Source organism: Homalodisca vitripennis, unplaced genomic scaffold, assembly GCF_021130785.1.
Source record: "Homalodisca vitripennis isolate AUS2020 unplaced genomic scaffold, UT_GWSS_2.1 ScUCBcl_7256;HRSCAF=14863, whole genome shotgun sequence".
Lineage (NCBI taxonomy): Eukaryota > Metazoa > Arthropoda > Insecta > Hemiptera > Cicadellidae > Homalodisca > Homalodisca vitripennis.
In genome coordinates this window covers 32468-43592 of record NW_025783370.1, presented here as the reverse complement: position 1 = coordinate 43592, position 11125 = coordinate 32468, and the positions used below count along the sequence as shown (strand labels likewise).

General features: G+C 35.7%; 1 protein-coding gene across 1 annotated transcript; it reads left to right on the top strand.

Annotated features, from left to right (window-relative positions):
* Positions 1-661: 661 nt before the first annotated feature.
* On the top strand, positions 662-1661 carry LOC124374097 (swi5-dependent recombination DNA repair protein 1 homolog). The gene is made up of 2 exons (XM_046832393.1): positions 662-1238; positions 1462-1661. The coding sequence occupies exons 1-2, from the start codon at positions 662-664 to the stop codon at positions 1659-1661; spliced, it is 777 nt and encodes a 258-aa protein (XP_046688349.1).
* The last annotated feature ends 9464 nt before the right edge of the window (positions 1662-11125 follow it).

The window sequence follows — 11125 nt, the reverse complement described above, 5'->3', positions numbered from 1 at the left end:
ACGTATGTTATCTAGTAAGTGATTGCTGGCTATAAATCCAATCGCTGCTCTAAGAAGGTTAGGCCTGCTCACAGGAATACAACCACGGTTTTATCCAACTGCCGAGCGCCGCACTTAATCTACAGGTTCTCATCAAACCCATATCAACAGCCATATGTGGCTGAATCGATAGCGTCGCAGAATAGTAATGTAGAGATCGACGGATCGAAACTTAGTACCTGACACAACTTTTTATTACTTGTGACCACTCAACTTATTTTAATCCTTACACTTATCAAATTAATTTTTTTTTATTAAGGTTTTATCTTATTGTTATTATTAAAATTTTATTACATTTTACATATTTATTTATTTATTAGTAACTATTTGTCTTTTTTAGTGATAACTATTTATTTATTTATATATTTATTGGTTAACTATTTATTCACAAATTGATAATTTATTATTTATCAAATGTTTAAAATTGAGAAAAACGAGAACTGGTAAACCATGTATTCATCTTCAACGGGATAAATTACAGACATCATAGGGTTCTGAAGAACGGTGAGACATCTTGGCGGTGCTTGGGAAGAAGTTGTGGTGCTTCCATCAAAACTAATGTGAATCAGACTTTAGTGACTGCAGGCAACCAAACCCATACTGGGAAACACCCCGTCACTATATGCGGTCGCTCCTGTCACCGTTGCCCCGCGCTGTCACGTCACCCGCATCCTCGGCGCCCCACACGCCGCCGGCAGTACCCGCGGCTATCTGCTCAACGCCCGACCCAGACTTTTCACCGAAAGCCACTCCATCGTTACCTGCAGCACCAACCACACCTACTGCTGTAGCACCAGCCGGGTCGCCACCTTGCGCTGCCGTTGGTACACCTGACCCGCCCACGCCGTCGACTCAGTGTCCGTATCAACTCCTTTTAGAAAACCAAGCCCTCAATCAGAAGATTTTCGACCTCCAGGAGCAGATGAAAGTCATCCTTGACCACTCGAAAGAGTCGGATCAGAGGCTCCTAGAGTACACGGATCAGGTTTTTGTGGCACGTCCTTCTGTGAACGTGTCTACTTCTTCGTCTCACGCCAAAAATAAATATTGTCAAGCCACAGACTCATTTACCCGTTCTTGTGAGAGGTGTCCAATCTTAGAAGAGGAAGTGCAAAACATGTTGACTACCACCAAGACTCTGGAAGAAGAAATCAAAACATTAAAAAATGAAAAGCTGTTGCCTTTTGAAAAACTCAACAGTATTAAAAACCCAAATAATATTATAATCAGCAAACAGTTACGAGATCCTATCTCAAATACAGGAAGAGGACGACACATACACGGCAGTTGCTACAAAAAAGAGAAAACGAAAATCAAAACAAAAAGAAACAAACAAAACATTCTATTAAAAAATGCAAAAAAAGTACATGTTTGCTGAAAATAAGAAAGAATAACTGCCCTTTAAGACTGTCTCTATTGTAGGCGACAGCCGTGCCCGACATCTTTCCAGTATGATGAGGGCGGGGGTGGACGGTGTTACTAATGTATGTGGAACCTGCAAACCTGGAGCCGGCCTCCTCAACACCATCCCAGACGCCGCCCCTCCTCCGGACAACTGCTTCATCTTGATCTCCGCGAACAACGATGTGGCTGCAGGGAGGGCAGAACATAATCTTCAATAACCTTGAAGAAATAATTAAAAACTGCAGGACGTCTAAAATCCTGATAACGCCTTTATTTCCAAGGCACGATCTGCCCCCCAATAGCCCGATACAGGAGACCATCAGAGTCGCAAATGCCTATATCAGCGAGCTCTATGTTCGGAGTGAGGGAGTGGAGATGCTCGACATCAGCCGCATCGGGCGACAGTTCTTCACCTCTCACGGCCAGCATCTTCGCGAGAGTGGGAAGCGACTACTTACGTGCCTCATGATTGTGCACATGGCCACCATGGCACCAGACCCTCGCCGCCACCAACCTCCGCTTGTCGCTGCACCTAGCCACTCACTGCCCACTGCTATGTCGAGAAACGAAGGAGGACCGGACACCGTTCTTCAGGAGACGCCAAAGCAGCCAAGGATGTTGCTTTGTGAATCATTCGCTGACGCCGTTAAGAGCAAAGGACACCAGCAGCATGGCAATATATTAGACAAACAAAATTTTTTAAGGAACCCACTACTAGTCACCAAAACAAATTGACTGACCTCAAATCGAAATAAAAAAAAACCAATTCGAAAATTTTCAGACAGCTTGACATTTTTGCATCAAAATGCACAAATGGCTACAAACAAGAGAATGGAACTTTCCCTCTTGTGCGAAAAGCTTCTTCCCGAACACGGATTTAACAGCAGCAACATTGAACACTTCAACATTCAAAATTACCAATTGGCTAACAAATGCTGTCGCACCTCAGCCAAAGGTGGGGGTGTTGCGGTTTTTGTTCGGAACAATCTTTCGTTCACCCCTGTTTCTGTCGAAAGCACAACTAACAATGACTTAGAAGTCACAGGGGTAAACATTCACAGAAAGAACAGCACAATCCAAGTAATTGAAGTGTACATGTCCCCAAACGGAGATGAAAAACAATTCTTTTCCAAATTTGAAAAACTTCTGACTGACATGACAAGGAGGGATCGAAAATTTATCGTCATGGGAGATTTTAACATCGATGTCCTAGATATTGATGGTCCCTTGATGAAATATTTCGCTGACTTGTTGGGGTCCTTTGGTCTTGTCTTGTCACACTAACAAGAATTACTAGCACTTCAGCGACAGCAATATATCACATCATATCAAACTTGACTGACCTCCGGGTGTCTGTGATCAACACAGCCATCTCAGACCACTATGGCCAACAGGCCATTGTGAGTGGTCTCAAACCAGCACGGGATCCAATCATACAAACAACAATCAGAAACACAAATCCCTCAAACATTGCTCTTCTAAACTCTTTAATTTCGAGAGAGAGTTGGAACTGCCTAAATTTTAGAGATCCCGTTGAGTTACAATTCAAAAACTTTGAAGACAATTTTATTTTCCATCTGAACGTGAGCTGTCCCCTAAAAACAATCCATCAAAAGGCTACAGTAAAAAGAATGTGAATGGATTACAAGAGGCATTTTGGTTTCAAGGGAGAAATTACGATTTTACTCTGAAATCAACAAGCACTCGAGTGATGAGGCTTTAAAAATATTTTTTTACAAATTACAAGCGGATTTATAAAAAGGTGATCAGAGCTGCAAAAGCATATTGGAAACGACAATTCAGTGATGCAGCCAAAGTCGCGGACGCTTTCAATAATTTCTTTGCCTCGGTTGGTGCTGACCAAGGATTAAGTCTAAAGCAGCATCAGCCACATTCCACTTTGGTACGGAGCCCAGCAGCTTCCATGGCTCTGGCTCCTACTACAGAGGAGGAAATTGCCAGAGTGATGAGAGATCTTCATTCAAAAAAATCAAACTATTTGAATCATATTTCGACGTGGCTTCTTAAACAATGTGAACAGCACCTCAGGCCGCTTGAACATTTGATAAATCTCTCTCTTTGCTCAGGAATATTTCCATCTTCTCTGAAAAAAGCCAAAATCACCCCGATATTCAAAAAAGGTGACCACAAATTAATTCAAAATTATCGTCCCATCTCAATTTTACCAGTTTTCAGAAAAGTTTTTGAAAAGATCTTCCTCAGTCGACTCTTGAATTTTTTGGAAAAACACAACTTACTATCATCAAACCAGTTCGGTTTCCGAAGTGGGAAGTCGACAATAGACGCAGTCGTTGGGCTGGTCGAGATAATAGTAGAAGGATTTGAAAGTCATAGAGACACACTTAGTGTGTTTCTTGACTTATCTAAAGCATTTGACAGCGTTGATCACAACACCCTAATTCACAGACTGAAGTATTACGGAATACGAGGAGTGCCACTCTTGTGGCTTGAATCGTATCTCAGTAATAGAACACAATTCGTAAAAATTTCTGACGTACGGTCGGAGGGGGGTGAGCTGGGTTGTGGTGTTCCTCAGGGCTCCATTCTCAGTCCGCTACTCTTTCTATTGTATGTCAACGACGCTGGCTCATCTTTGCACCAAGGACGAATAGTCCAGTATGCCGATAACACGACTCTCTGTTTCAAAGGAAAATCAAACACACAACTTGAAATGACAACATTCACTGAGCTTAACAACTTAATTCAACATTTAAATGAGCTCAATCTTAAAACAAGCCCGTAAAAATCTCGGGTGTTTGTTCAATTTCGTTTGCGGCAGACCATCTCTGATCAAAGTCCTATAGTGATGTTGGAGGAGACTGAGATCGAAGAAGTCTACTCGACTAAATTCCTTGGAATACACCTTGATCGAGGGTTGACATGGGATAGTCATGTAGACAAACGTTTGTTCAAAATTGTCCTCAGGCATTTATGTTTTGAGGCAGCTATCCAAATACTGCCCAACTGAGGTACTGATGACGGCGTATTATGGATTGATATACCCCCACCTGTCATACGGAGTGAGTGGTCTTGTGAGGAGGCTGTGCAAATACACATTTCTCTAGAGTGTTTACACTCCAAAAAAAAACCGTTCGAACAATTGCAAAATTACAATGGAGAGAGTCGTGCAGACCAGCATTCAGAAATCTGAAACTGTTGACATTACCCTGCCTCTACATTCTAGAGACGTCTATGTTTTTCAAGTCAAAATGCAATCGCATCAGAGGTAGTGATATACACTCATATGAGACTAGAGGCAGGGACAACTACCGAACTGGGAGACACAGGACGGTAGTACATGAGCGTTTGCCTTCTCAGGCAGGAGCTCAGTTTGTCAACAAACTGCCAAATTTCATAAAAAGTGCCGCAATGCCTAAGGTATTTAAAACTCGTCTGAAAACTGCATTGCTCTCAGAAGCTTTTTACAATACAGACGAGTTCATGGCAATTGGCTAACTGACGCTGGTGCTAGAGTGGGAAATTCGAATGAATGAGCAGTAGGATGGATGGAATAAATTGTATGTATAAAAGTAAACTAGATGTCATGTATGAATCTAAAATTTTAGCTTATTTTCTTCCTTGACAATTATTGCTATAACATGTACATATTCTAAAGCAATAAATTATTATTATTATTATTATTCTCCACGTAACAATATTTTAGATCAAGGGCGGAGATTCCACCACTTTTTGAAGTCTTATTCGAATAAAATTTGTCATATCTGCTTACAAACGGAAACATACCAAAATAAGAACATTAATAAAAAAGAAACTAATTAAGAAAAACACTCAAAATGCCACTAATATCTTGTAATTCAACGCTCACTTGTGATGGTGAGTTCCATTTATATCAGTAATACAAATTTAATCACGTGACTCTCACTTCCTTTGCGGAACTTCTATTTCTTGGTTCCATTCATTAGTTTCGAACTTGTGTTCTCATTACATTGTCTCGTCAAATAAACCTCCGCCACCCTATCATATTGTCACACACCACTTTACGTGTAATTAGATCAACAAGAAATAAACAATAATTATACATTAACAGTAAAGGTTTGCAAGAATAATCCCTCTAACACTTAACCCACAACCGACACTATCGCTGTTAAAGGTGTGCATTTTACGCCAGCAGTAGCCACAAACAATTACCCTCAAAGAGGATGAATAAACTATTGAAAAGTATAAAAACTTATCTTAGAGTTTTTTTATGCTTCTCCTTTCTTTAAGTCAGTTTACAATCTTTGAAAGCTGATTCATTTATATATTTCTTTACAATCAGGCCCATAAAAATCCTATTTTAATCTGTTTTACGAAGTAATTTGTTTTTACATTTGACTTTAAGGTGATGTCTAGGAAGTCATTATAGAAGCTATTATAGAAAACACAGTATTAAAGAGTCATTGATACTTGTATGTGGACTGATAGACTTTCTCCATCATTTTTGGCGAGTTGTTAACTAGCTACAATGTACATAGCACAATATTGAAGAGTTGTGGATACTTTTGTGTAGACGGAATCTCTTCTTCATGTTTAGTGAGTTGCCTGCTACCTACAATATACACTGCACAGTATTTAAAAGTTATGGATAATTGTATGTGGACTGATAGACTTTCTCCATCATTTTTTGCGAGTTATTAACTAGCTACAATATATATATAACATAGTATTAAAGAGTTGTCGATAATTGTATGCAGACAGATAGACTTTCTTCGTCTTGTTTAGTGAGTTATCAACTAGCTACAATATAAAAATCGCAGTATTAAATTGTCGTGCATAGGTATTGTATGAACATCATTAAGTTATAAATCGTATTTAAACTTAACTAAGTTTTTCGGTCAAACCATGCCAATAATATTCTTACATAATCATCTTCTGAAGATATTTTTCATCGTTTTGGAAAACAATCTCCAGTACAAATTTATTCAAGTTTATTTTTTAATTGTCATAAATTACTAATTATACTTTCAACTACTGTAGTAAACAATACGGTATAATTAAAAGCTGTTATAGCAATATAACAGTAAATAAGCAATAACATTCTTAGTAATTTGAATTGTATTGTTTAATGAGCTATCTTGTTGTACAGTCTAAGAACAAAGTGGATTTTCCAGATACGCCATCAGAAAACTTGCATAAGATCTTAGACTAATTATAGCGTTGCCATCGTGGTGTTAAATATTGCGTAGTTAAAGGGTGCAGGTTAATTTAAAAATAATATTAATATTTATTTACAGCTGTGTTCCATCTTCTTCCATTGTATGTGGCATATATCCAAACACCTTAGTACTGTTTCTGCGAGAATTAGGTAAGGCAGAGTAGTGAAATTTACAAGATTCAAACGTTGCATACAAGCACATACAGTTCTAAACAAGCACGGAAAGATACATCAAATAAAGCAACCGCAACAACCGATTAAAGTTTATGAAAATATTCCGTGTTGGATAATACATTTTTATTTTAGATTATACAGTCTATTCGTTTAGTCTAGAAAACAGAATAAACGTCTGTACAATAAATGTATTCACATGTATATCAAACAGCGTTTTCACACAATGGACTATTTTACTGGTATCACTCAGACTGCTGATTTACATATATTAATACATATCTATTTTAAGATTTCATGTATTATATTTTCAGTGAGGATTTACTGCGAAAAATAAATCATTATGAATGGAAACATACTAACTTTCTTAGGAATGATTTTTACTAAACACTATTTTTACGAAACTCGTATGAGATACTGAACTTTTATGGCAGTAAGTAATTTATATTATAATAGATATTTAAAAAATTATTAGTATAAATTTTAAATATACTAAACTAAAAACTAAAATAGATGATTAGATATATTTCATATAAAATACTGAAACGTCTCAAACGTAGGACTCAATAATAAAACATCAGATATTAGGGTTAGCACTGAAACTGTATTTGGATGATACATTCATCAGTTAATACCTAATAAGATAGCTGTATAATGCTAATGTATATGTTAAGTGCTGGTGAAGGTTTAAGTCCATAAGGAACTACATAATTAATGCTGCTTTCAAAATTAAATGTACACAATAATATTAGGTAGTGTATTTACAATTAAAAACTAGTTTTGTATGAAGAGATTCTTGGTGCTTAATGTCAATGTGGGTTGCTGGTGGGACGTGACGAAAAATGAAGGGAAGAGATATATCCAGTACGTACAAACAATACAGTACCATCTGACACAAGTCTATTGTTTACAGTAGAATCCAGCCATTGCTTGTTTCTCGCCCTACATAGCAAACGTTATCTCCGCCATCTGCACAACCGTACTCGTATTTTTGCAGTCGTCAAAATTACATGCTAAATTTACTCCCCCGTATTTAATTCATGTTTCAACTACTTTACTATAATGTACTGTCTGTGTAATGTGGTGGTATTTTCGAAAATATGTGCCATAAATGTTTTCAAACAAAATGGAACCAGATACGAAACACTACCTAAAGATTATATCGTGTTCCTATCTTTTTCAGTTAGAGAGTAGACATGAAAAAATTATTGACTTTCCATTCAGAAGCTTGTAACTGTACCATACGAGTTAGTTATGAATCCAATATATAATCCGAATATATGAATGTAATATAATAACGACATATTATAATTAATCAAACCACAGCACAAGTACAAGGCTACAACTCTTCAATATCATACACATAGTTCTTTAATGTTCTCAAGTCAATTAATAAATATTTATTAAACACATTTCTTTAAAAATAATTAAATAAAAAGTAATGCACATACTTCTTATATAGATTTGGAGTATGTCCTAGTAATTAAGCCTATAATAATGGCATAGCTGTTTTTCATCCATTAATACGTTTTGAATTACTTATCTGCATTGTCACGACTGATCACGTGTTTTGTTTTCATCGGTTAACAACAAAATACCTAATAAAACGATTTTTACACAATTTAAATGTGTTATATGTTTTAGTAAATAAATAAATAATAACTTAATTCGTATGTGTACAGTTAAATATCTTTTTAATATGTCTTATGTTTAATGAATGTTACATTTAATCATGCTGAATAAAATTTCAGAAAATGAATCTATTTCAAAAATATATTAATGCTAAAATATTAATATGTTTTAGAAATATTTATCTCTATATAAATAATAACTATTTTAGTCTTATTGTTATGTAAAAAACTTGTATAGAATGAATGTCGGTGTTAATAATTTTACATTGATTTTAAGATCCAAGAGATTTTGGGAACTAAAATGTTCCGTACCATCTGCGCTTTTAAATATAATATCTTCCTTTTTATATTGCGTTTTTAAGATAGAAAAGTCACCTTCTTGTTTACCAAAACATTGGACTATTTTGCAATTAAACAATATAAATAGAGATTTATAAAATCTCAGAGGATCCAAGTAGCATTCAACATGCATGCGGTTTGTTTCTCACACGTTTTGCATACGTTCTGCGTACGTTCGTAGTCGTATTTCTGCAAAACATCCAAATATAAATAATAAGTATCACTATAATATTGTTTAAACTATAATAATACATTTTAAAAGTATTTAGTTAAGACAAGATCCACACTTACAGAAGTATGGCCTTCTTTCGTATCCGTATCCCAACAATAATATAATTTGGGAGATGCACGTAAGGAAACAGTTTTGGTTTTTACCCCACAAGAGTAAAGCTAAACTCCATATCGCCACCATAATTTTAAGTCAGAGTTGCGAAATATGGTTATTATATATACATATGTACCCAGATATACAGATAATATTAAAACACATTAATAAACGTTTCCTAATTTTTGATAATATTTTAAACAATATACTTTTTAATATTTAAAATATGAGTTAAAAATACTTTTTCTGCATACATGGAAAATGAGACCTCGCCCATAATTCTACGATAAAAGATAAGGGCATTACCATTTTTAAAGTTAAACGATGTTCCTATTAACGTAAATAAAGATGGGCGTAACTGACTCTGATAGATATTTTTAGCTTACAGGCCATCGGGTAATAAACAGTTGAACATGCCTGATTTGAGTACTGAACTATAATAAATTATGCATTTGATCAGTGAGAGCTGATTTAAAATAACATTGAAATGAATTGGACTGACCTTAATAGAGTCTGGTTCTCGTACAATTGCCTAAATTAGAAGCGAGTACAAGCTAGATGAACAACGCTATAAATCTGATCAAAATGTCATGGAATTCACTTTGAGGAAGTAACTTCAGTTGCTGGCCACTGACAAGTGAAAAGGGTAACAGTCACAAAGCATTTTTGTGGTTAAACTCCAATGAAAGCTTTGCACTATTGATAAACGAAGTGCTATTACAAACTCAGATTAAGCGAAAAACGAGCAACGGAATGTTAAATCAACGTTAGCTTTAACGGTTTTAACAAAAACATCAAAGAATATACTTTCACGGTTGCACACGACAAAACGTAGTAGGGGAGTGGGTTGGTTTTATCTCCGCCTTTTTAAATTTATGTTTTTTAGGTACACTTTACTCAGGATCTATAAAAGATATGGAGCTAAATTTTTGTATGTGTATACCGCTATGTATTATAAAGCTACAGTACTATAATTATTGATTTTGTATACTGAAATAATATTCTTTTGAATCTGTTATTTATTACCTGTTTTACATACAATATTTTATGTGTAACTCAAAATTTAAATGCGATTATCCTTGTGCTGTAGCTTGATATTATGTAGGTGTATATGCGTTAAAGATTTAACTCTGTATATTTTATGGTTACTGAGAGAAGAGTAATTTTGTAAATAAACAATTATCGATAAACGAGCGACAAAGAAAATTGAGTTATCGTTCTGCTTAGAAGGGTCCTGCACCATAATCTGAATCATCACCCTCCATTTCCATGTCTACATGTAGCTTCCTTTTTGCTCTCTTGGCTTTTCAAGCAATTTCTTCTGTTGCCATATCTGCTTTATCAATCACATTCCATGCACGATAGGAAGTGCGTTGACCGACCTTTACTTGCGAACTTATGAAAATAAACGATCTATATATTTTTTCCTGGCTTTTACTCAGGTGTTATCTCATGTGTCACTTCAGGACACAGCTCGTCCTATGGCTAATCAATAATATGTTTGTAACTTATCAATATCTAGATCTGCAGGCTATTTATACCTCCCACCGTAAGAATAGTTCTCGCAATGGAACAAATTCAAAAACACTGATTTGGTTTAACTTTGAATAAAAGAAAACAAAACAACTTACAAAAAGCACAAATGTTAGCAGTACTGGCTGGTACTATTAACACAACAGCATTAAAATACACCAACAGTGTTGTGTAAGTAGTACTGTGCATTGTGAGGCCTACTCTAGCGCTACCATAAAGCGAAAAGCTTCAGACATACTATGTTGTTATATTAAAAAAGTATACTTAGAGTCATCGCACATAAATTCTAAGATGAGATACCGAAAGAGAAAGTTTCGTTCTACAAAACTGAATGAAAAGCATAAAATAAAATAAAAAATTAGATTTGACTCTTTTCCTATTACACGATCAACGATCAACTAAATGCTAAATCAGAGTTAAGTTTAAAGCTCTTAACAAAAGCATCAAAGTATATACTTTTAAGGTTGCACACCACGCTAGTATAAACATAGTAGCCTAAGTTATATA

What these genes read in the sequence shown, in the direction of transcription:
- LOC124374097 (XM_046832393.1), top strand. Translation starts at nt 662, where the DNA reads ATGCGGTCGCTCCTGTCACCGTTGCCCCGCGCTGTCACGTCACCCGCA. An exon ending in GCCTTTTGAAAAACTCAACA is followed by an intron (nt 1,239 to 1,461) that starts GTATTAAAAACC and finishes TCTCTATTGTAG; the next exon opens with GCGACAGCCGTGCCCGACAT.